General features: G+C 39.0%; 1 protein-coding gene across 1 annotated transcript in view; it reads left to right on the top strand.

Moving 5' to 3' along the window:
* LOC115288947 (sulfotransferase 1C1-like) overlaps positions 1–26,648 on the top strand; it is a 43,760-nt gene that overhangs the window by 2,808 nt on the left and 14,304 nt on the right. The window contains exons 2-3 of the mRNA XM_029936197.1: positions 12,937–13,121; positions 15,845–15,973. Of these exons, the coding sequence (XP_029792057.1) occupies positions 12,950–13,121; positions 15,845–15,973 (301 nt within the window). The 5' untranslated portion in view covers positions 12,937–12,949. The remainder of the gene's footprint in view (positions 1–12,936; positions 13,122–15,844; positions 15,974–26,648) is intronic.

The raw sequence follows: 26,648 nt of genomic DNA, 5'->3' as shown, positions 1-26,648 counted from the left end.
CATGCTAAGTGAAATAAGTCAGGCAGAGAAGGACAGATACCATATGTTTGCACTCATAGGTCTAACAGGAAATTTTCAGAATGATCTAGCTTCAAGGAAAGCAAGCAGTTAGTAGTGCTTAAGAAAAATTGATTCAGTATCTAATGGATAGTTGATACCTGTCACAACACAGCATTTTATATACTGTTAAGTGAAACTGCAATACAATCTAAGTTTATTTTGAGACTGTTTGCTGTATCATTGGATTTAATGAAATGTTTAGAGGTGCAGTAGGCATGACTTTGAGTAGATAATGAAAGAAAATGCAAAATGCTAATTGATTCATGATGTGGTTTCATCTTAGCTTGGGCAAACCATGCAGTATTTAATACATAGTAGCAAAATATTTACTATTGAAGCTTGAAAAGATGTGAAAAAAAAAACTAGACAAAATATTTTTCAAATATGTGTTTTATTTGATGCGGGGCTGGAACCCATGTCGGGCTGGAATCCAGCAACCTCGAGATCATGACCTGAGCTAAAATCAAGAGTCAGATGCTCAACCAACTGACCCATCCAGGTGCCCTACATGAAAAATTTTTTAAATATTGCAAAGAATACCTGTAAACATTCTCCTAGATTCAACAACGAATAAGATTTTGTTGCACGTGTTCCCCACCCCTTCCCTCTATTTACAAATAAATGTGTACTATTTTAAGGAAACATCAGAATGTAAATCAAGGTCACTGTGACACTTCACCCCCTGCATACCTCAGTTGATATTTACTAAAAGAAGGATATTCTCCTCTTATAACATGACTAAGCATGCAATCTATGTTCAGATTTTCCCAACTTGCCCAATGATGTCCTGTAAAGCTGCTTTTATTCCTGTTCAGAATTCAGTTAAGATCCTTGCATTGTATTTTGTTATGTCTCTGTTGTCTCTTATCATCTGTATCAGTACCCCGGCCCAAGCCATTTTGTTCTCTTTTGATGTCTATTTCCCTAATATTGATTCTTTTGAAAAATCTAAAGCAATTATCCACAGAACATCCCAAATTCTGGTTGTGTCCAATTAGTTCTTCATGATGAAATTCAGGTTAGATGTTGTTACTAGAAAATGCCCCAGGTGATGCCTCTGATATCTGGCTGCATTGCAGCTGGCACATAATCCAGGTTGTTCTCTCTCAGGAATGCTGATTTATACTTGGTGGAGTTGACTGCCCACCCCCCACATCTCTTCATTAGAAGGTACATTTTCCCCTCTATAATCTGCTGTGAGTGGATACTTTGAAACTGTGTGAATATCCCATTTCTCTCTGCATTGTATCCAAAGGCAGTTAGCATCCACTCGTGCTGTTTTTATAGCTATCATTCCTTTTACATTTACTAGCTGCATTCTTCCATAAAGAAGCTCAGCTGAAATGCTTCGAAAGCAGCCACAGAGCCCAGCAGAGCAAACAGAAATGTTGTCTGGAGGAGCCTATCTTCAAGATAGAACTTAAGAAGTCCCACATATAAAGTGTTCCTAATCGTAAATTATCCTGAGAAGCAAGGGCAGGTGTGCTGAAGTAAGACTATGCAGGGATGACCTGTTGAATGAGGAGGCACAAGCATAAAGGCAACAGGTGGCTCTTGCAACATCTGAGCTGCCACTCTGGGGACATGAAAATTTTGATTGAAGGTGCAATTTCAGTGTACCCACACAAAGAAAGTGGAGCCACAAGATTTGTTATTTAGAGATCCCAGGAGGGAGGTGATGCAATGAGCCAAGGGAAGGGCAGTCTCCGATCCCAGTTCACCAGCAAGCAGGAGATTGAGTGTGAGGTAGCAAGCACCTCTTACAAGGTGATGGGGATGGTCGTCACTGACTTTTTGCAAGTCTAACTCTAAGTGGTTATTTTAGAAGGTGCCCTGGGAAAAATAAAGCAGAAACTTATGGTAGACTTTCTCAACTCAGGTGAATATATGAATTCCAGACCCTGGGTGTGAGCTGGGTTGTCATACTGTGAAATGCCTGAGCAGCAACTCAAAATAGCTGTTTTCTCATCACAAGTGACCCCACAATGCCTAGACATTAGTCCTTAGTTCCCTAAGTCATGGATACTGTCCAGACAGCAGAGATAATTAAAGCTGCTGATAGAGATTGGTCACCCAGCATGTGAAACATATGAGCAAAGTATAAGTGACAAACAACAATATAATTCAACAAACAACATTTTGAAATCCCATCAAATCTTTCCCTCAATTGTTGCAGTCCAGCCAAGAAAATAAATCAAAGCCCTTGGATAAGGTTAAGATAGGTTTTGATAACTAGGGTGAGATTATGGAATAGTTTTACCTCTCAGACTGTCTGAACTTGTCCAGATTTATTAACTTATATGCAGCAGGGGGTGTTCTTTATAGGACATACACCTCCTTGTTGGGCCAATAAGTAATCTAAACCCATAATTACCTACAACCATCTGTATTAAGAAACCACTGAAAAATGCACTAAAGAACAAGACTATTAGAGGGCTTAACAGGAAGATTATGGAGCACTGAGTGGTGACTATGGGGAAGGTGTAGGAAGGTGACCTTGCAGCTTTGTTCTTGAAGTGGGGGTGCTATACCAGGTGCACATCCAGCCAGGGAAGGGTCCTCTCAACAGAAATTAAAATCACTAATTCCTAGTAGGATGCATGATGTGGACCAATCTAACAGATGTGATGAGAGCAAGCAAAGAGAACCCACAAAGTTGTAAGACTGAACACATACCTTGGCTATCCAAAACTTAAAAGCACAGCAGAGAGCAGCTTGCTTCACAGTCAAGTAGCAAGCAAGGAGGCCTGGGGTAAACATAGCTAACTCTGCCAAATGCCTCGCAAGGGCTTCAACAGCAGGGGATTCTGATAAATTAGTGTTCAGTTCACAACCAAGTCCCTAGGAGTATTCACCATCATCAGCTGCCATGTATTCCTGGGTGTCATCTCTGCCAGAGGGGAAGGCTGCCTAGGCAGCATTCAGGATGAGGCTGTGTCTTGGGGTGTTATGGGCTAGGGCACTGTCATGTTCTGAATCCTCAAGTCTCATGCTGTCAGTATGGTCATGTCTCAGATTTCATGCCTTTGTGGGCACAGGCATTGCCATCTCCAGCATTGCCACAGGTGAAGGGAGCCATGCCAGAATTGGGTGGCTCTCCCAGGGAGCCATTTAGGAGGGGAGCTGAGGGGCCAAGAGGTGTACCAGGGTCTCATGTATTTAAGATGCCCTGATTAAGGTTTGCTTGCACTGCTGGGAGCATTTATCACAAATTCTCAGTAAATTTTGGGGGTCCTCAGAGATGTGCCTCACAAATGATTGGGAGGTGCTCTCCTCCAAGGCATGAGTCTCCATCATGGAACAGAACAGCTGGAAGCACATGTATATCCTCGGTTTAAAGAAAATTTAGTGATATGCTCCTGGCAATTGAATGTTTGGCTTTGTCTTATCAGAGATTGGTGTGAACTGCATAAATTCATCAGCCAGTTAGGATTGAAATTAGGGTAGTGAAATGGCCTGTTCCCAGAGGTCAGGATGCTGGTGATCGTTTGGACAGGGCTGGTGGCCTTTAAGCATTTGTTTCATTGGTCCCATTTAAGAGAAAGAGCTTGAATTGCTGGCTAGGATCCACATGAGGCGTTCTTTTGGGTGTGGCCTCTCCTCTAACTCTGGGTGCAATTGCAGGTGAGTAGCTGTGCAGTTGCAGAAACTTTCTAGTGTTCCCTCTCTGGGGTCCAGGTGAAGCCCCATGACCCAGGTGACATGGCACAGGAGGCCTAGAGTAAGACCAGCAGCAGCAAACATCTGCATGCTATAGTTTCACACCTGTGCACCAACTGCTCCTTACAGTGACTTACTATGAGGCCATTGTGGGTCAGCCACTTGCTGGTAACCTCCTCCCAAGTAGGGTAGGACCACGTGTTGTGACTGTCACAACACACCGTCACCCTTCACGTTTTTAGTGTCAGCCAACCTGAGGCCCTTACCCACTTTTAGGGTTCCACTTCCTGTGGGTAGGTGTGGGTAGGAAAACTGAGCCATCTACTGAGGACACTAAACTTTGGAATTTCAGCTGGAATTTGTCTACCAAGTGGGTAAGTATGGGATAGCAGCAGTAAACTGGGTCTTTGTTTTTTTAATGAGCCAGGAGTACCTACAACCAGGGGGTCATTGCTCACCTCCCATCCCCCATTGGGTCACCAATGAATATTGGAAGGCGAAATGACTTACATTTGAAATCGGGAAAGGGACTCAAAATGTTGGGAAACATGTACATAATATCCTCCCATAAGGTTAAGGCATCAGATTCCCGTGATAACAATCAGGCAGCAGGGCCAGACAAGCCCAGCTGGTGTAAGGAGAGCGGGTGGTCATGTGGTCAAGAGTTTACAGTGTCCCTGCAGCAATGAAGTCCTTTTGGAAGTCCATATAATGCCCTGTCACTTAAGGAGCAAAGACTTTAAAGGACCACCATGGCATTCAATAATGCTAGAGGCCTGTGGTGGTGCAGGAGGTGAAACTTCCATTGGATGTCCTGCAGGAGAGCCCAGGGCAGTAGGATGAGAAACTTGAACGGAGTCAGAGGTATCAGGAGGGCTGAATGGGAGCAGGACATACTTAGAAAAGAAAGATTATCTGCTCTATGGAGATGTTCCTTGTGAGTGTAGCAAGCAGTAATCTAGTAAAAGTATCCATACATGTAATAATGAAATGGGGAGTGACACTGACAGTGGAAGTGGTCCTATGAAATCAAACTGCCAGTGGCTGAAAAGGCAGTCCCCTCCCTGAACTGAGGCACCTGACAGTTCCCAGTGTTTGGCTTGGGATTATAGTTTGCAATTCAAAACAATGCATTTTGCAAAGGCTGTCTTAAGTATACTGCCCTTCAGTGGGCCCAGACCAGTGTGGCAGCAGCTCCCCACGACCTGAAGAGACATAGGAGCAGTAAGGAGTGAAGGAGAGGTGACTGAGAAAGGCCAAAATGGTGGCGTTGAGATCAACAGATTGATGGAGGGCGGGGGTGGGGGAGAAGATTTGGTTTTATGATGGAGGGTGGAGCCTGCAGAGTTGTCAGTAGTGTCAGAAGTTGAGAGTTCCAAATGGCTAGTGACCTGCATTAGCAGAAAGGCATCCACTTTGCGGTTAAGTACAGCCTCAGGTGTAGTCATTTGTATGTGCTGAAAAGGGAGTCAGTAATCTTAACTGTGACTGGTTCATAAAATGGAAATAGGTCCAGTAGGGGTACAGCAAGGGATATGCTGGAGAGGAAGATGATAATAGATGAAAAGGGATCTCCATCAGGGATCAGATTCTCTCTTCCTTGAGGCTATCTTTGGAATCACTGGCAGAATAATATTTCTCTACATCTGGGGAAAAAAAGCAATTTTTGAAATATCTCATGCTACTATCCAAACCCAGAACAATTTCTAAAAGAACTCAGGCAGAACATACATCTCATTTAGGAGGAAGAGGTAGCACCAACAGGCATGGCAGGCAACACCTGCCAAAGTTGGCTTCACTGGCCTGTCAGGATTTTCCACCACTGGAGTTAATTCTTGAAGTTACAACTATGTCTCCATGGCCCAATGAAAGCCGTTCTGCCAGACTGGTAACATGTGAATTTTGTTTTTAAATAGCATCTACAAATCCACAAATGCTGAGGAAAATATGTGTAGTGGGTCTGGATGTGCCTGAAACAGACTATGTATCTCTAAAGCATCAAGTTTATTTGAACATTCTGGGTGGAACTGAAATATTTTTATATGAAACGTTAATAGATATATCACAAGGAAGAATGGAAAAATCATTTTAATTTTTATAAGAATTTATTCTCTAAAGTGGTTTTAGGTTCACAGAAAAATTGAGAGGCTAGTACAGAGATTCTTCACATAGCCCTTTTTCACATATGCCTACCTTCCCCAACACCAATATTCCCCACCAAAGACTGAGTTCCAGTTCAAGATGGCAATGTCAGAAATCCCGAACTCAACCTCCTCTCACAAATTCACTGAGTCTATTGTTACATATGGAACAATTTCCCCTATAAAAAACCTAAAGGCTGGCTGAGTGACAGCTACACATTGGTCAAATGGAAAGACCACACTGAAGTAGGTAGAGGGACTGAGACACAATCTCACCAAAAATACTACATTTGGTGCTGCAACCCACAGCTGGGAGGGAACTCAAACCCAGAGTTTCTCCCTGAGGAGCAAAGTGTTCAAACCCCACATCGAGTACCCCAACTTTTAAGGCATACACAAGAGAAATTAGTCTCCAAAACATCTAAACATCTAAGGCATCTAAAGTGAAGGAGGCTCACCTGGTTAATAACAACGAATAGCAAGTGATGGTGAGGATTGTGCACAGTTGATAGGAAGGTAAATTGGTGTAGCCATTATGAAGACAGTTTGGGGATTTCTCAAAATATGATCCAGCAATTCCACTTTTGTGTATTTAATGAAGAAACTTTAAACACTAATTCCCAAAAAATATATACGCACCCTCATGTTCACTGCAGCATTATTTACAATAGCCAAGATATGGAAACAACCTAAGTGTTCTTAATGAATAAATGGATAAGAGATTTGTGGTATACATATACAATGGAATATTACTCAGCCATTTAAAAAAAGAGGGGTGACTGGGTGGCTCAGTAGTTTTAATGTTAGACTTTGGCTCAAGTCAAGATCTCATGGTTCATAAGTTCGAGTCCCACATTGGGCTCGCTGCTATCATCATGGAGCCGTATTCAGATTCTATGTCCCCCTTCTCTCTCTGCTCTTCCCCAGCTCACATGCATATGCCCAGGTATGTGTGGAGTCTCTCTCTTTGTCAAAGATTAAAAAAACATTAAAAGCAAAACATGGGGGCACCTGGGTGGCTCAGTCGGTTATGAGTGGCTGACTTCACCTCAGGTCATGATCTTGCAGTTTGAGAGTTCAAGCCCCACCTCAGGTTCTGTGCTGACAGCTCCAAGCCTGGAGCCTGTTTTGGATTCTCTGTCTCCTTCCTTCTATGTCCCTCTTTTCTTTGTGCTCTGTCTCTGTCTCATTCTTTCTCTCTCAAAAATAAAAAAAAAATTTTTTTTAAATGAACAAAAAAAGAATAAGGGGCGCCTGTCTGGCTTGGTTGGTAGAGCATGTGACTCTTGATCTCAGGGTTATGAGTTCAATCCCCACGTGGGGTGTAGAAATTACTTAAAAATAAAAAAAATGAAATCTTGACATATGCAACAACATGGATGGACCTCAAAAGCATTATGCTAACTGAAATAAATCTGACAGAGAAAGACAAATACTGTATGATCTCTCTTCTATGTGATATCCAGGAAAAGTATATGTGTATTTTTAAAAGTAAGCTCATAGATACAAAAAACAGATTGGTGGTTGTCAGAGGTGAGGGAAAGGTGTTAGGAGAAATGAGTGAACTGTTTTGGTTACATAAAATGAATTTTTAGAAATATCCTCCCCCCAAAAAAATAATAAAACAGCTATTGTAAAAATACTCCATATCTTCAAAAAGGTAGAGGAAACTGCAAGCGTGGTGGCAGAGGTATGTAAGATACAGAAAGACCCAATTAAACTTCCAAAGGTTAAAAAAAAGAAGAAACAATGTCAAATATGAACACTCTGAATAGGATAAGCAGCAGACTGGACACTGCTGAAGAGAAGATTAGTAAACTTGGAGGTGTAACAAAATAGAAATTATTCAAAATGAAACAGATAGAAGATTAGGGGGAAATGGAATGAAGTATCATTAAACTGTGGGACATTGTGGGGGCACCCGGATGGCTCAGTTGGTTAAGTGTCCAACCTCAGCTCAGGTCATGATCTCACAGCTTGTGAGTTCGAGCCCTGCATCGGACTCTGTGTTGACAGCTGGGAGTCTGGAGCCTGCTTCAGATTCTGTATCTCCCTCTTTCTCTGTCCCTCCCCCATTCATGCTCTGTCTCTCCTTCAAAAATAAATAAACATTTTAAAAATTAAAAAAAACACAACTGTGGGATGTTATGCAGTCTAACAAATGTGTAGTGGGAGTCTCAAAATGGGAGGAGAAAGTTGGAGGGGTGGAATAAACTTGAAGTAATGACCAAAATTTTCCTAATTGGATGAAAAGTATAAACTCACAGATCCAAGAAGCCCGAATAAATCCCAAGCAAAAGAAATATAAGCTATAACACATGAATGCACATCAAAATGAGATTGTTGAGGGCCAGAAACAAAAAGAAAATATTGAGAGCCATCCAAGAAATAAGATGCAATACAGAGAAACAGAGATGAACCAGAGTACATGGAGCAACATCTTGAAAGTACTGAAAGACAAAAACGTGCACCTAGGATTCCAGACCCAACAAAAAGCTTTCGAAAATGAAATCAAAATAAAAACACTTGTTGACATAGAAAAGCTTAAAGAATTACTAACAGACCAGCTGAAGAAATGGAAAAACAGAAAAGGAACTTGTTCAGGTAAATGATAACTGGCCCGAAATGTGAGTCTACACAAAGAATGAGGAGCACTAGAAATGGTAAATATATGGATAAATATAAAAGGCTTTTCTCATAATTTTAAAATATCTTTAACATAAAAATGTCTGTCTGGAAAACAGTGTGGATGTTCCCCAAAAAATTAAACATAGAACTCCCCTATGACCTAGCAATAGCACTGCTGGGGATCTACCCAAGGGATATAGAAGTGCTGATGCATAGGGGCACATGTACCCCAATGTTCATAGCAGCACTTTAAACAGTAGCCAAATCATGGAAAGAGCCTAAATGTCCATCACCTGATAAATGGATCAAGAAGATGTGGCTTATATATACAATGGAATACTACATGGCAATGAGAAAGAATGAAATCTGGCCATTTGTAGCAATGTGGATGGAACTGGAGGGTATTATGCTGAGTGAAATAAGTCAGTCAGAGATAGATACCATATGTTTTCACTCATATGTGGATCTTGAAAAACTTGACAGAGGACCATGGAGGAAGGGGAGGGGGAAAAAGTTACAGAGAGGGAGGGAGGCAAACCATAAGAGACTCTCAAATAATGAAAACAAACTGAGGGTTGATGGGGGATGGAGGAGAGGGGAGAGTGGGTGATACGCATTGAAGAGGGCACTTGTTGGGATGAGCTCTGGGTGTTGTACAGAAACCAATTTGACAATAAATTATATTTTAAAAAATAATAAAGGTGTCTGTTTAAAGTAAAAGATAACAACAATGTGTTGCAGGGTCTATAATGTAAATGGAAGTAAGTATGAATGACAAGAAAGCACAAAGGCTGGGTGGAAACAAAAGGAAGTATATGCTATTACCGTCATTATGCTATATATGAATTAGTATAATGTTACATAGGGTAAAAGATGTATACTGTGAACTCCAAAGCAATCATTAAAAAAAAACAAATATGTATCACTAATAAGCAGATAAAGAAGATAAAATAACATTATCAAAAGTATTCTAATTAATCCAGAAGAGGGTAGGACAAAAAAATCAATAAAGAACAGATGAGACAAATAGAAAGCAAATAGAAAAATGGTAAATTTAAACTTAACCATATCAATAATCACAGCAAATGAAAATGTTCTAACCACACAATTTAAAGACAGAAACAGTCAGAGGCAAGAATTAACCTAACACCAAAACCAGACAAAGATATTTCAACTAAAGAACAACTACAGCCTACATGCCAATATTCCTTGCAAACATGGATTCAAAAACTCTACAGATTGAACCAAAGAATTGACAAAAATGGTAATATGTCATGACCAAGTAGGGTTTATCCCAAGGATGCCAAGTTTTTTAATATTTGAAAATCAAACAATGTAGTTTACAATTTTTATAGACTTCAAAAGAAAAATTTATGTAGTGGTCTCAGTAAATGCAGAATAATAATTTGAAAAAATTCCATATCCATGTATGCTAAAACTCTCATCAAAGTAAGAATAGAAGGAAACTTTGTTTAACTAATAAAGGGCATTACAGAAAACCTCATGTCATACTTGAAGATGAAAGATGGAATGCTTCACTCTCAAAATTGGAAATAAGACAAGGAGGGTTTTTTTTTTTTACCACTTCTGTTCAACATTTAACTGAAAGTCATAGCTAATGCAATAAGGTAAATAAAAGAAATAAATGTAGACAGATTGGAAGAAAAGAAGTAATAACTGTTTTTTCTGAAGGAGTCAATAAGAAACCTTGTAGAACTGATTACGTGAATTCAGCAGGATTGCAGAATACAGATCAATGCACAAAAATCAATTGTATTTCTATATACTAGGAACAATCAGAATTTGAATTTTCAAATACCATTCATGAATAACATTAATAATATTTTCTTTAAAAAATTCCCACCAGAGTGCCACATTTGTTACCATTGATTAACCTGAATCAACACATCATAATCACCCAAATTCATAGTTTACATTAGCTCTTGGTGCTCTCAGATATATGGGTTTGGACAAGTGTATAATGGCATATGTCCAGCATTAGAGTATTATACAAGAGTATCTAAAAATAGTCTGTGCTGCACTTAGTCTTCCCTCTCTTCCCCCACCCCCTGGCAACCACTGATCTTTTTACTGTATCTATGATTGTACCCCTTCCAGAATGTCAGATGGTTGTAATCATACAGTATGAAGCCTTTTCAGATTGGCTCCTTTCACTTAGTAGTATGCACTTGAGTTCCTACCATATCTTTTCATGGCTTAATAGCTCATGTCTTTTTAGTGCTGGACAATATTCCACTGTAACTCATTTAATCATTAAGACAAAAGAAAGTTCTCTAAAACTGTTTTAATTGCTTCAGTATGCTTTTGGGTATATCTCCATCTGTCCCTTCTCCTCCACCCCCAATATTCATCTCTTCTGACTTTAGGGACATTAATTCCTGGAAAATTTCAACGTACGGTAATTGCCACTTTAGAAGTAGAGAGCAGTGTCCTAAAAATGCAGTTGTCCCACTTGTTCTATGCATCCCAGAGCCGTTTCTTCAGAACAAAATGTACATGGAAGCCCAAAATAGAAGACAGGTTAATGTGTCCAATCAAAATGGAATAACAAGACCCAGAGCCCATCTGCTGGGAAACTACAAGCTCCTGGGCCTCCCTTGCAGTCACAGAGGCATCCAAAGTGATCCACAAGCCTCTACTGGTCTTGAAAATATCCAGCAGAGAGAGGGGGGAGGGACAGACCAGTTGGAAGGACACACCTGGATGTGGTGTGCCATGTCTGCACAAAGAGCCCCAAGATGGAGGCTAGGTGCAGGGAAATCCCACAGTCAAGTTCTGTCAAGTACACAATTGCATGGTCAAGCTTGATCACTTTAAATTTTAGGATTGAGGAAAAGAGTTCTCAGGAAGCAAAAACCTCCTTCTGAATGGAGTGGTCACTATTTTATCTGACATTCAGCTCAAGAAAATGTTAAATTAGATGTGCAGTTAAGTCAGAGTCAACTTGGAGTTACAGCCTGACCCCTCATGCTACAGATAGGAAACCAAAACTCAGAATTAAGATTAAACCAGTAGATCACAGAGTATCAAGGACATATGTGCAAATGTTTTCCAATTACAAAGGCTTCTTCAACCTAGTTAATAAAATTCCACTAAATATTTTCAATTGCATTTACTCTCTTTCAGTACTCTGGCTGTCTGATGATAACAAAAAGAGGAAGAAATCCTAATTACTTTATTAAATCTCACAAATCTAGCAAAATTAAGCTTTGAATTGGCTCTTAAACATTTGTAAACAAAGTAAAATTGCCTAATATTTCAGCCTAAAATCCCAAGTCTAAACATTAAAATATTCAATAACATGTTAACTTCAAATTGCAAGGCTCATCTGTTGGGTATTCCAATATATCAAAGTTTCTTCTACATAATAAGGACTTACTAAGTGTGCCATGGTTATTCTTAAAACAAAACTAGTAATGCTGTGATTTGATTTAGTGTGCTACATTTCTATAATAAATATAGGATTTCAAGAAACTGAAATGAAGTTATCTACAAAGGAAACAGCTGTGGTACCTCCAGCCAGTGAGGGTTACACCCCCAAGCAAGCCGGGGTTGCCTCCTCAGCTGGCAAATGTTGCTCTTCAGCCAGAGATTTGGGGCAGGGAGGGATGCCTGGAACTGTAGTCATGCAGGGAGACTTTTGTGTCATGCAGACCTGACACACTGAGACAGTTTTATGGTCACTGCACCAAAATGGAACCCAGCACGAATCTAGTTCTGCCCCACCCGCTCTGTGACTCCAGTCAGCTCTACAGCTGTTTAGGTCAGATGTGATTTCACCAACCCTGGCTTGTAAAAGGCTAGCCCAAGTGCTGATTCTGTTCCAGCCTTCGTTTGTTGCTCAACATTGGCAAGGGCCTGCTCACCCAGCAGCCTTCTGCCCTGGTCCCCTCCTGTCACTCAGGCCTCAGAGAACCCATCTCTGATGAACCCCTTGAAACTCACCCAACTTAACTCATTGCCCAGCGTGCTTTCCTCTGAAATATGTTCCTGCCTTTACCATCCTGACACCCTGAAACAATGCTATTGAAAGTGCTTCTGGCTCCCCTCTTGACTTCTTTCACTTAAATTAACATTAAGCATGGTAATGAATGCCCACCATGTCTTTCCTTTCTTTCTTTTTTTTAATGTTTATTTTATTTTTTAGAGAGAGAAAGACAGAGTACAAGTAGGGGAGGGCCAGAGAGAGAGGGAGACAAAGAATCTGAAGCAGGCTTCAGGCTCTGAGCTGTCAGTGTAGAGCCCAATTCAGGGCTTGAACTCACTGACTGAGAGATCATGACCTGAGCCAAAGTCAGGCACTTAACTGACTTTGCCGCCACCCAGGTGCCCCTCTCCTAATTTTTTCAGAGAATTCTTTGTTTACAGGAATGACTGTTCTGAGATGACACAAGCATACTTTTCTTTTAACTATCTGTCTCATAAGTCTACGTAGAAAGATGTCCCTGGAGGAAATGAAAGATCTTCAGCTGGTGGGAAAATACATACAACCAGAAACCAAGGAAGTGAATGGAGTCCTTTTGACTAAGTTTATAAGTGATAATTGGGAGAACATCTGGAATTTCCAAGCAAGACCTGATGATCTTCTCATTGCATCCTATGCCAAGGCAGGTAGGTTTGGGAAACTGGTGGTGGAGAGGTGCAGGGGCCTTCTGATTTTAAAAATGCACGTTTTCTCCTGGCCCCTGGAGAAATGAAACCAGACTTGCTTCTGAGCTCTGATGCCCTAGAATCCAAAGTTCTCCTGTTCTCTTAGGTCTCTGATGGAGAAAGAGATTGCCAGAATCCCAAATATTCAAAGGACTGAATGAATTACAAAATTATTTATTTTATTATTTTTTAAATAGTTTATTGTCAAATTGGTTTCCATACAACACCCAGTGCTCTTCCCCACAAGTGCCCTCCACCATCACCACCACCTCTTCCCCCCCCTTTCCCCTTCAACCCTCAGTTCGTTTTCTGTATTCAGTAGTTTCTCTGGTCTTGTGTGTCTCTCTCTCTCCCCAACTCTCTCTCCCTCTTCCCCTTCCCCTGGTCCTCCATTAGGTTTCTCCTATTCTCCTGTAAGACCTATGAATGCAAACATATGGCATCTGTCCTTCCCTGTCTGACTTATTTCGCTTAGCATGACACCCTCGAGGTCCATCCACTTTGCTACAAATGGCCAGACTTCATTCTTTCTCATTGCCATGTAATACTCCATTGTGTATATATACCATATCTTCTTGATCCATTCATCAGGTGATGGACATTTAGGCTCTTTCCATGTTTTGGCTATTGTTGACAGTACTGCTATGAACATTGGGGTACATGTGCTCCTGTGCATCAGCACTTCTACAAGGTTTTTTTAAAAGCAGAGTCTGAGAAATTGTACATAAGTTCTCACAGTAATCTTGCCAACACAGCCACTCCTGGTTCCTATCTGTGAGGCAATCCCAGAGTGACAGCACTCCTTGCCCATTAAAAAGTATCTCTTAGTGGGGGACATTAATGTGGAAATGAGGGTTTTCACCCCAATAAGAAACATTCTGATAGTACTGGGTCCAGACTCAAGTACAGTGGGAAGAATCTGGAGAAGGGGAGATGACACTTACTAGGGCCTCATAAAATGAAGAGGGAGCTGTGACAAAAGTGAAGGTCTGAAAAGGCAAGGGTTCCCAGGCTTGTACAGGGGTGGAGGAACAGAGAATATCCTAACGGGGGAGGCTGCAAGAATTACTGACCATGCCCCTGCATTACCTGCGCTTGTAATGTCAAGTTGTGTGACCAAGTGAGGCAGGAAACTTGAAGCTGTAGCCAGTTTGGAAAACTCTCAGTGGCCATTTGACTCACCAAGAGGGACTCCAGGTGTTCATAACCAAAAGACCTCAGAAAAGGGTCTGGTCACTGCAGTTCTTTGAGCCTTTATTAGACTGTTCCTGTCCTCTCTGGCTAGGAATTCCCTCCTTAGCCTCACTCTGTTCTCAAGAATCAGCATTACTGAAACTAGGGCAGGGACTTCCTGTCATCAGGGTTCAATTATTTCAAGAATCTTCTTCGCTGTCTGGTTTGCACAGAACACTTCTGCCCAGAACTGAACTTGAATTTTCATTGCACCTCAGAGCAGAAATGTTTTTTAGCTCACCTTTGAAATTATGCAGTCAATCCCAAAGCCCCTCATAAGACAGTCCCCAAGTCTCCAGCCTTATTCCACCACCTTCTACCCACTGTGAATCTGCTTATACTTTCCAATGAGGCAATGTGACTCTTTATCCTGCTCCTGAGGCTCCCTGCCTGGGATGCCCTGGCTTCTTAGTGCGAATGGGCATTCCAGTCCTGCTTGACTCTACACTCCAAAGCCATCTCAGCTGAGCCTTACTCACCTCTTCCACAGCAAGTTGGCTCTCCTCCTCTGAAGACTAGTCCTGTAGCCCTTTGCACATCCTTTTTGGCTCTTACTATATACTGTTCATCTTCTAGTTAATTGTGTATATGTCGTATGTATCAGTGAGCAGCAGGTTCGTCTAAGAGCCAGAGAGACACCAAACACTGCTGATGTAAACAAGAAAATGGATATCCGATGAACAATAAACATAGTCTACTTCTTTGCCTACCTATGTCTATGTCCACTCTTCTCCTGTATCCTTTAGGATTCAATTTGGCTATGAATATCACAAAACCCAATACAAAAGAAAAAGCAGTCTGAAGAATTAGTAGTCAGTGCTGAAATGGTGGCTACATTGGTCATCAAAGACACAGACTTTTTCTAACTTTCTGCTGCACCATCTCCAGGTGTAGCTTTTAGTTTTATTGTCCAATCTGACTCCTGGAGCTCCAGCCATCCCATGCACATTTCAAAAAGCAGCAAGAAGGTAGGAAAGGAGAAATAAAGTCATGTCCCTTTCCTTTAAAGACAGCTTTCCAAAATGGCATGGCCACATCATGGAAGAAAGACTGAAGAATATTACCTTTGAGGCAAAAAACTATATGCCCAGCTAAAAATTAAGGGTCTATTAACCAAGAAGAAAGGAAGAATGGATATAAGCTAGTCAAGAAGCAGCCACTGTCCTATCTTATGTCCTCCAAAATGATTGTAAACGCTATAGGACAGGGACAGTGCCTAATTCATCTCTGTATGTCCCTATATTCATTTGATTCAGTATTCATTTGCTCAGACTCCCTTTACCAGGTGCAAAGCCCTATGCAAGGCAATGGGGATTTAAAAGGAGGTGGTAAGTAAGCTGATTCTGCTTAACACTCAGTAAATGTAAATTTTACTAAATATGTAAATAATCAAGGAAATGAATTGAACTGTGTGGTGAGTGGATGGAATGGACACTAAGTATTGCTTCTAGGCACAACCTGGACACAGGAGATTGTGGACATGATCCAAAATGATGGAGATGTGGAGAAGTGCCGGCGGGCCAACACCTTTGACCGGCAACCTTTCATTGAATGGGCTCTACCCCCGCCCTTGAACTCAGGTAAATTTGCCCAAATAATGCCCAGGACGTTGTAGCTAAGACCCATGACTACTGTGTTAAGTCAGTTTGCTTCTGAGAAGAGAATTGTTTCTACAATTAGCCTTCTGGAAAATATTTCAAGGGTACTGAGAAACAGGTTAAGATCAACATACTCACTTCAATTGGGAAAGAAGACTCCTAAATTCCTCTTTTAAAATATACAATAGGATAGCATCAGACAGCTCATTCCCTATTGGCGATTGGGAATTCAAGAGTAACCATGAATGTATAACACAGAAAAGGAAGGGTGAGGACTCCTAGCATCCACTTATTAAGAACCATATTCCTCTGTGATTGTGCTCCCTTCTCATAGAGGATTATCTTCAACTATATTTTATCTATAACCAGTAGACCACAGAATCAAACAAAATTATATATAGCAATATTATCACCAACAAACAATTACGCTTCATACCAAAGATACTAAGAAAGACACAGCATCCTTGAAGAGCTTGAAATCAATTAGGAATAAAGGACATGTTTTTCTAAAGTAAATAGTGGCAAATACTAGCTTTTGTAAGAGATAACAGCTCAAAGATGAAAAGTCATAGACTTTGGAATCAAATAATCCAGCTTCATATGTTTAATCTGGGTGACATTGAGCAAATTATTAACTCTCAAGCCACAATTTTTTTTTATTTGTAAAATAATACTTATTGAAAACCCATCATTAATTGGGTCAACTATTCTAGCACCATTAATTTTTAAAAATATCTTTTCTTCTTGTTGAATAGCTAGACCTCTATTTCAAAATCAACTAACGATATACATATAGGTATATTATGGATTTCCTACTCTGTTCCTTTCCATTTTGTGTCTATTGCTATGCCAACACCACACCTCCTGCTTACTGTAGCTTTATAAGCTTTGAAATTCTCCACATTTCTTCTTCTTTTTTGAAGTTGCTTTAGCTATTTTAGGATCTTTGTAAATTCTAGAATCAGGCTGTTAATTTCTACAAAAAAAATATTCCAATATCTGGTTGGGATTGTATTGAATCTATTGATCTCTTGGAGGAGAAGTATTACCCTAACAAAATCAGGATTTCTGATCTGGGAATGTGGTTCTTCTCTTCAATAATTTAGGCCTGGGGCGTCTGGGTGGCTCAGTTGGTTAAGCGGCCGACTTCAGCTCAGGTCATAATCTCATGGTTTGTGGGTTTGAACCCCGTATCGGGCACTGTGCTGACTGCTCAGAGCCTGGTGCCTGCTTCAGATTTTGTGTCTCCCTCTCTCTCTGTCCCTTCCCCACTCAAGCTCTGTTTCTCTCTATCTCAATAATGAAAATAAAAACATAAAAAAATTTTAATTGTTTAAAAATAATAATAATTTAGGCCTTGTTTACTTTCCCTTGCCAGTGTCTGGTATCTTCTATCACTTATGTCTGGCACGTCTTCAATCAAATTTAATGATAAATATTTTTATTTAATGGTATTATAAATGGCATTTTTCTATTTTAATCTTTATTTGTTGCTGGTATACTAAAATATAATTGCTATTTGTATTTGACATTGTATCTTGCATCCTAGCTTATTGGTTCTAGTAAATTTTTTGTATATTCTATTGGGTTTTCTACATGAACCATCATGTGTTCTGTGAATAATGGATATTTTACTTCTTCGTTTCTAGTCTGGATATCTGTTATTTTCTTTTTCTTGCTTTACTGCATTCCCTGGAGCTTCCACTATAATGTCAAACAGAAATCATGAAAGCATGCATCCTTGTCTTGTTCCTGATCTTAAGGGAAAAGCATCCAGGTCCTGCCATCAAGTATGATGCTATCTACAGCTTTTTTATAGATGTTCTTTATCAGGGCAAAGAATTTTCCTTCCATTCCTTATTTTCTCAGTCTTTAATTGTAAATCGGTGTTGAAATTTATCACTGTTCTTTGAGCTGAGGATTTAATCCCTTCATTTTCAGCCATTCTCTTTTTATGGCTATACATTTTTTTCTGATTGCTATTTTTAATTATTTTTAGTTTTGATATGTAGTATGTTCTTTACATTTCATTTTACCATATTTTTCAGAATTTCCATAATTTTACACCAGAGACATTTGGTAGATGCTTTTAATTTCAAATGGAAGGATTGTTTTTAAATTTTTTGGATTTGTGTTTACTTTCTAGTTTTATTGCACTCATGATCAAAGAGTGTTGTTTGTAGTATTCCACCTTTTTGAAAATTACTCATTTGTGCCATATTATAAATTTTTTGAATATTCTATGTGCACTTGAGAAGATACATCCTCTATTATCCAAAAGATCTAATATATTCCTTATGTTGTAAATCTTTTATATGCTTTTTCTTTTTGTCCACTTGACTTGTCATGTACTGAGAATTAAATGTCTTATTATTAGTGTATTTCTATTTTTCCTGACATCAACTGTGGTTTCTGTTTTTTATAAGTGGTTTTCTGTTATTTGGTACATAGATATTCATGATTTTTCTATTTTATTGATATAATGAGGACTTTAGCATTATAAGTTTCTTTTTTTTTTAGGTTTATTTACTTATGTTGAGACACAGAAAGAGAGTTCAGACAAGTACATGCATGAAGGAAGGCCAGAGAGAGAATTCCAAACAGGCTTTGCACTGTCAACACAGAGCCTGACACAAGGCTCAGTCCCACAAACCATGAGATCATGGCTTGAGCCAAAATTAAGAGTCAGACACTTAACTGACCAAGCCACCCAGGCACCTCCAGAGTTCCTTCTTTGTCTTATATAATGCTTTTGGGATTGAATACTACTTTATCTGATAGTATCATAATCCCTACTTGCATTTTATGTATCTATCTACCCTTTTATTTTCACTCTTTCTGAGTTTTAGGTGTGTCTTCTATGCTGCATATGATTGAGTTTTCTCTTATGAGCCAATTTGAACCTATTTTTATTCATTTAAGTAATCTCTATATTCAACATGGGGATCAAACTCACAAACCCAAGATCAAGAGTCACATGCTTTTCCAACTGAGCCAGCCAGGCACCCCTTGAATCATCTATTTTTAATAGATGGTTTGATCCCACTCACATTTATTGATGACTGATATGTTTGTTCACAATTATGTCATATTGTAACTGAACTAACATGAATTTACTCTTTAGTGAGTCACAGATAGAAACTACACCAGATAGAACTGTCACACAAAGGAACCTTTATTTGTAGCAAAAAAGGAGATCATAGAGAATAATTTCCAAAGCCATGACTCTCAGAACAAGGGTAAATGGGTTCATTTTATTTAGGGTTAGGATAAATATTCAGAAAGGGGAGTTTTGTCACGTATGTAAAGGGGGAGGCATAAGGTCATGCATGTGCCTTAAGGAAACATGCCTATACATACATTGCAGGTTATGTTAATGAGGCCTATGCTCCTCCTTGGGTGGAAATTTTAATATTATAATGAAGTAAAGGTTACTGTTGGTCACTCCATGGGTCACTCCATGATCTGTCTACACAGATGTGAGTTGGAGGTTGAGGTCAAACTGGGCTGGGTGGTCTGGGCCAGTGGAGCTCATCATCAGGGAAGTCATTATTACTTAAAGGATAGTTTCAGTTTCCATCACAGGATGCTGTGATGACTGGGTCTTTTGCCTGAGTTAAGAGATAAGCTGAAAAGAAGAGCTTGAGGAAAAATGTGGGACACATGTTGGTGGGTACAATCAGGTGGGTAGTAAAGGTCAGGTCTTGGGGTCTAGCTGGTGACAATATTATCATGTGCAATAAGAAATATTTACTGTTCTTTTCCTATTTGTTGTATTATTTTTGTTTTTCTTTTTTAAAAAATGTGTGGGAGTTCTTACTTTTTTTAAGTTTTTAATTTTAATTCCAATATACTTAACATAGAGTGTTATATTAGTCCTAGGTATACAATATAGTGACTCAACAATTCTACACGTTACTCAGCACTCATCACAATAAGTGTATTTCTAATCCCTGTCACCTATTCGACCCATCTCTTCATCCAGCACCCTTCTGGCAACCACCCATTTGTTCTCTATAGTTAAGAGTCTGTTTCTTGATTTGTCTTTTTTTTTCTTTTGTTCATCTGTTTTGTTTCTTAAATTCCATGTATGAGTGAAATTATATGGTATTTATCTTTCTCTGACTTATTTCACTTAGCATAATACTCTCTAGCTCCGTCCATGTCATTACCTCATTACAAATGGCAAGATTTCATTCTTTTTTATGGCTCAGTAATATTCTATTAGATAGATAGATAGATAGATAGATAGGTAATAGATAGATGATAGATGATAGATAGATAGATAGATAGATAGATAGATAGATAGATAGATAGATAGATATACCACTTCTTTATTCATTTATCTATTGATGAACACTTGGGCTCCTTCCATATTTTGGCTATTGTAAATGATAATGCAATAAATATAGGGGTTCATATATCCTTTCAAATTCGTGTTTTTATATTCTTTGGGTAAATGCCCAGTACTGTGATTACTAGATTGTAGGGTAGTTCTGTTTTTAATTTTTTGAGGATGCTCCATAGTGTTTTCCACAGTGGTTGCACCAGTTTGTAGTCCCACTAACAGTGCAAGAGGGTTCCTTTTTCTCCAGATCCTCACCAACACTTGTTATTTATGTTTTTTATTTTACCTATTCTGACAGGTGCGAAGTGATATCTCATTGTAGTTTTTTTTATATATACACATATTTTTAGTTTATTTATTTTTGAGATATATATATAGATATAGATAGATAGATAGATAGGTAGATAGATAGGTAGATAGATAGGTGATAGATAGATAGATAGATAGATAGATAGATAGATAGATAGATAGAATAGATAGAGAGTGAGCACAAGCGAGGTAGGGATAGAAAGAGAGAAAGAGAGAGAGAGGAAGACACAGAATCAGAAGCAGGCTCCAGGTTCTGAGCTGTCAGTGTCTGAGCATCTTTTATGTGTCTGTTGGCCATCTGGATGTCTTCTTTGGAGGAATGTCTATTCATGTCTTCTGCCCATTTTAATTGGATTATTTTTGTGTGTGTGGCATTGAGTTATATATGTTCTTTACATATTTTAAATACTAACCCTTTATCAGATATATCATTTGCAAATATCTTCTCCGATTCAGTAGGGTGTCTTTTTAGTTTTGCTGATTGTTTCCTTTGCTGAGCAGAATATTTTTATTTTGAGGTGGTCCCAATAGTTTGTTTTTGCTTTTATTTCCTTTGCCTCAAGAGTCATATCTAGAAAAATGTTGCTATGGCCAATGTTGGAGAAATTACTGCCCATGCTATCTTCTAGTATGTTTATGGCTTCAGGTCTCACATTTAGGTCTTTCATCCACTTTTTAAAGGTTTATTTATTTTTGAGAAAACAGCACAAGCAGGGGAAGGGCAGAGAGGGAGGGGAGTAGAGGATTTGAAGGATCTGACAGTAGCGAGCCCAATGTGGAGCTTGAACTCACAAACTGCAAGATCATAACCTGAGCCAAAGTAAGACGCTCAACTTATTGAGTCACCCAGGTGCCCTTTTCATCCAGTTTGAATTGATTTTTGTGTATGGTGTAAGAAAGTGATCAGCCTCACTCTTCTGCATGTAGCTGTCCAAATCTCCCAATACAACTTGTTGAAGAGGCAGTCTTTTTCCCATTGGATATTTTCCCTGCCTTGTTGAAGACTATTTGATGACATAATTTTGGGTTTGTTTCTGGGCTTTCTATCCTGGTCTATTGGTCTATGTGTCTATGTTTGTGTCAGTACCATACTGTTTTGATTACTACAACTTTGTAGTATAACTTGAAATCAGGAATTGTGATACCTCCAGCTTTGTTTTTCTTTTTCAAGACTATTTTGACTATTTGGGGTTTTTGTGGTTGTATAGAAATTTTAGGATTATTTGTTCTGTTTCTGAGAATAAATGCTGTAGGTATTTTGATAGGGATTGCATTAAATGTGTAGATTACTTTGGGAGTATGGACATTTAAAAAATATTTGTTCTTCCAATCCATGAACACGGAATGTCTTTCCATTTTTTATGTGTCATCTTCAATTTATGTCATCAATGTTCTATATTTTTCAGAGTACAGATCTTTCACTTCCTTGGATATGTGCATTCCTAGGTATTTTATTATTTTTTTGTAATTATAAATGGGATTGCTTTCTTAATTTTTCTGTCTGTTGCTTAATTATTAGTGTATAGAAATGCAATAAATTTCTGTACATTGGTTTTTGTATCCTGTGACTCAGCTGAATTTATTTACCAGTTCTAATAGTTTCTTGGTGGAGTTTTTTTTTAAGTAGTTTATTGTCAAATTAGTTTCCATTCTTGGTGGAGTTTTTAGGGGTTTCTAAAAATAGTATCATGTCATCTGCAAATCGTGAAAGTATTACCTCTTCTGTACCAGTTTGGATGGCTTTGTGTGGGAGGGGTTTTTTGTTGTTGTTGTTTTTATTTTGAGGTTTTGTTTTTGTTTAGGAATTGTTAAATTTTTTCTAGTGATTGGTTGCTTGTATATTATTATCACCTTTTATAACTACATAATCCTCTTCTTCTTACTTAACCTTTTACTACCTGATCTTCCAGTTTCAAAGGAACTTTTCTATTCCCCCTGTTACTTACACAACCACCAGTAATCTCACTCTAAATTTCAAGTTGCTTTCTTTCTACTGTGTTAGAGCCTATAAGGTTTTCATACTGTTCTTCCACCCATCCATTCACCCTTTTTAAGTTTTAGTTCTAGTATTAAATAACATGAAATTCTCACTATCAATCCTTGTAATATTGTTTTCCTCTTAATTAAATCAAACTCACCCTAGTAAATTGCTCAAGATTAAGCACCCACATAAAATTAGGAGGAGAATTCCCATGAGGGTTTTGAATCCCCCCCAAGAGCTGAAAAACATCCCCCAAATAACTCCCTGGGATTTCAACTGTTCCAGGTTTGAAACTGGGACATGAGTAACCTTTTTTTATTTGCTCTGTGATCTCCTCTATGACTTTTTTCCTCATCACCTATCTGTAGGCAGCAGTTGCTCAGGTTAAATTTTTCACAAACACCTCTCTCAGAACGAAGCATGTAATCTGATGCCAAGCAAATTTGATAGATGGCATTGTAAATTTTAGTTGTTGGTTGGCTGGTAAGTTAAGAGCTGTGGCTTTCTCATTGGTTATAATCTTTACAACTGCTTGTAGTCTAATTATTTGGTTTATCATGTAAATGGGAATGTAGTAGCCCCATTACCCATCCTCTGTCTAGGTGGTAGGGTCATAATATTGTATTATAGTCTTGGGAGGCCATTTATTAACTTTTTGTTCATTTGTAAGACACCCTGCTTTTTTGAGTCTCCCTGTTCCCATATACTTGGACTCCCAAATGCTTTTCTCTGGCAAGTGAGAGCACGAAGAAAGACGGACAAATAGTTTCCATCCCTGACCAGACTGAGGGAAGTACAATATAGGCTGTCCTTCCACATATCTAGTACAGTCCACCCAGGACCTGTCATTTGATGGCTGTGTTGACATGGTCTCAGGCCTCTCAGAGATTAGAGAAGTTAGACAAGGGGTGCAGATGAGACTCGGGGTGATCTGGGGTCCCCCACCATTGGATTTTCTGGGCGGTTGAGTTTTTAAATCATGTTAAGTTTTAAACAAAGATGACAGTGGAATTTTTCCACATGAGGCAAGAAAGTTTTTCCCAATATTTGAGCTTTTGAGAAGCCAAACCCTGGTAGTAGGACTGGGGTATTTTGTTTTACTATATGGTTTGTGGGGATCTAATTTTCTAGTCTCTTATGGCCACTGTTTTCCCATGTTGGTACCAACGAAGTAATCCTATCCACAGAAGGAAGGTGAGTGTTAACAGAAACCTCTCACCACATTTCCAGCCAGCCAGGGTGGCCTCGGCCAGTCCTATGGCAAAGAGTAGAAGAAGAATCAAAATAATAGGAGAAACAAGACACGACAGTGCATCACAGTAAGGAAACATATTTAAAAAAAAAAAAAGGACAGTCTTTTGTTTCACTGGACCGTTGATTAATTCATCAAGCTTCTGCTGTGGACTAAAGTGACTAAAGCAAGGCTACAGTCTCTTGGAACCCTGGAGTTGCAGATTGTTCTTTCCATATGGTCAGCTTGCTCAGCGTTGATGGATCAGGAAAGCATTCCCAGTTTCGAGATGCCGGCTTCACCCTGCTATAGTGAATCCAGAGACCCACATTGGCTACATTTACTGCACAAAGAGCAAACAAAATGATAAGGGCCCTTCCAGAGGGGCTTTAGGGATTGGACATTTTACTCCTTTATCCATATCGCATCTCCTAGTTTAAAGGGAGTAGCGTCTGTAGTCAGATTTATAGGTAATCATTCTCTGACCCAGTGGTGAAAGCTGGTTAGGGTAAAGCCAAGGGCCTGCATCTGTTGTTTTAAGGTTAGACTTTCTATCTCATTTAGATTGCCCCCTTATGCCTTTGATAGTGGTGGGGAAAGCACTCATAAAGGATTTTATTTTTATTTCTTGATTGTTTTTTTATAGTTTGTTGTCAAACTGGTTTCCATAAAACACCCAGTGCTCATCCCAATTGCCCTCCTCCATGCCCATCAATCCCCTTTCCCTTCGCCCTTCCCCTTCAGCCCTAAGATTGTTTTCAGTATTCAAGAGTCTCTCATTATTTGCCTCCCTCCCTCTCCCTAACTATTCCCCCTGCCCTTCCCCTCTGACATGGTCCTCTGTTAAGTTTCTCCTGTTCCACTTATGAGTGAAAACATATGGTATCTGTCTTTCTCTGACTTACTTCACTTAGCATAACACCCTCGAGTTCCATCGATGTTGCCACAAATGGCCAGATTTCATTCTTTCTCATTGTCATGTAGTATCCCATTGTATAGGTAAACCACAACTTCTTGACCTACTCATCAGTTGATGGACATTTAGGCTCTTTCTATTATTTGGCTATTGTTGAAAGTGGTGCTATGAACATTGGGGTACATATGCTCCTATGCATCAGCACTTCTGTATCCCTTAGGTAAATGCCTAGCAGTGCTATTGCTGGGTCATAGGAGAGTTCTACTGTTAATTTTTGAGGGACCACCACTGTTTTCCAGAGCAGCTGTACCAGTTTACATTTCCACCAACAGTGTAGGAAGGTGCCTGTTTCTCCACATCCTAGTCAGTGTCTGTAGTCTCTTGATTTGTTCATTTTAGCCACTCTGACAGGTGTGAGGTGGTATCTCAGTGTGGTTTTGATTTGTACTTGCCTGATGATGAGTGATGTTGAGCATCATTTCATGTGTCTGTTGGCCATCTGGATGTCCTCTTTGGAGAAGTGTCTATTCATGTCTTATGCCCATTTCGTCACTGGATTATTTGTTTATCAGGTGAGGAGTTTGGTGAGTTATTATAGATTTTGGATACTAGCCTTTTATCCCATGTGTCACTTGCAATAATCTTTTCCCATTCCATCGATTGCCTATTAGTTTTCTTGATTGTTTCCTTTAAAGTGCAGAAGTTTTTTATCTTGATGAGGTCGCAATATTTCATTATTGCTCTTAATTCCCTTGATTTAGGGATATGTAGAGAAAGATTTTGCTGCTGTTGAGGTCAAGGAGGCTGTTTCCTGCTTTCTCCTCTAGGGTTTTGATGGTTCATGTCTCACATTCAGGTCCTTCATCCATTTTGAGTTTATTTTAGTGTATAAGTAAGAAAGTGGCTGAGTTTCATTCTTCTACATGTTGCTGACTAGTTCTCCCAGCACCATCTGTTAAAGAGGATGGCCTTTTTTCATTGGGTACTCTTTCCTGATTTGTCAAACTTTTTTTTAATTTCTTTTTTTTTGTTAAACTAAAAAATTTTTTAATATAACACAATTTATTTTTTAACATATGCAATTATTTTCCATCATTTACAATACAGTAGTTACAATGACACTCCAAACAGAAAAGCAAAGTAAAAAACCAAACCCCAACTTCTAGTTCATGTAATTAGACTTATACAGAAATTAGAAGGTTAAGTAACAACTAGTTAATCACCTAATTTCACAGCTATCTGAAGTGCAATCGTTATATAGCAGCTTATCTATGATACATTCAAGATAAATGATACAATTTATTACTTACCCATAAGCTAAAACACAGCCTGCTTAAGACCTTTCCTTAAATTCCACCTCTATACTACAATATACTTGAGGTCCACGCAAAAAAGTACTTACCTTTTATATAGGAAACCGATGATTAACTCTTTGGTGTTGTAAAAGCAACTTCATTTAACATAACCACCACCACCACCAAAAAAAGAAGAGGAAAACAAAACAAAACAAAACAAAACAAAACAAAACAAAACAAAGTAAAGAAAATAATAAGGGGAAAACCCAAGACATACTTCCTAGGGGAAAATAAAACAGCATGTAATTTCTGTCCCTGACGGAATGTATTAAATAAGCAAACACCACCAACAAGCAAAACAAGTACTACAATGTAAAAATATTAAAAAAAGAAAACCCTCTCACATGCATAAATGAAAGATTGCACATAAAGAACTCACATCTCTTCAGGCTTCAGTAGTAAATATTCTGCTACTATGTATTAAATACTGCATGGTTTGCCCAAGCTAAGATGAAACCACATCATGAATCAATTAACATTTTGCATTTTCTTTCATTATCTACTCAAAGTCATGCCT

The sequence above is a fragment of the Suricata suricatta genome, chromosome 4 (assembly GCF_006229205.1).
Source record: "Suricata suricatta isolate VVHF042 chromosome 4, meerkat_22Aug2017_6uvM2_HiC, whole genome shotgun sequence".
Taxonomy (NCBI): Eukaryota; Metazoa; Chordata; class Mammalia; order Carnivora; family Herpestidae; genus Suricata; species Suricata suricatta.
This window is presented reverse-complemented; position numbering and strand designations above follow the sequence as displayed.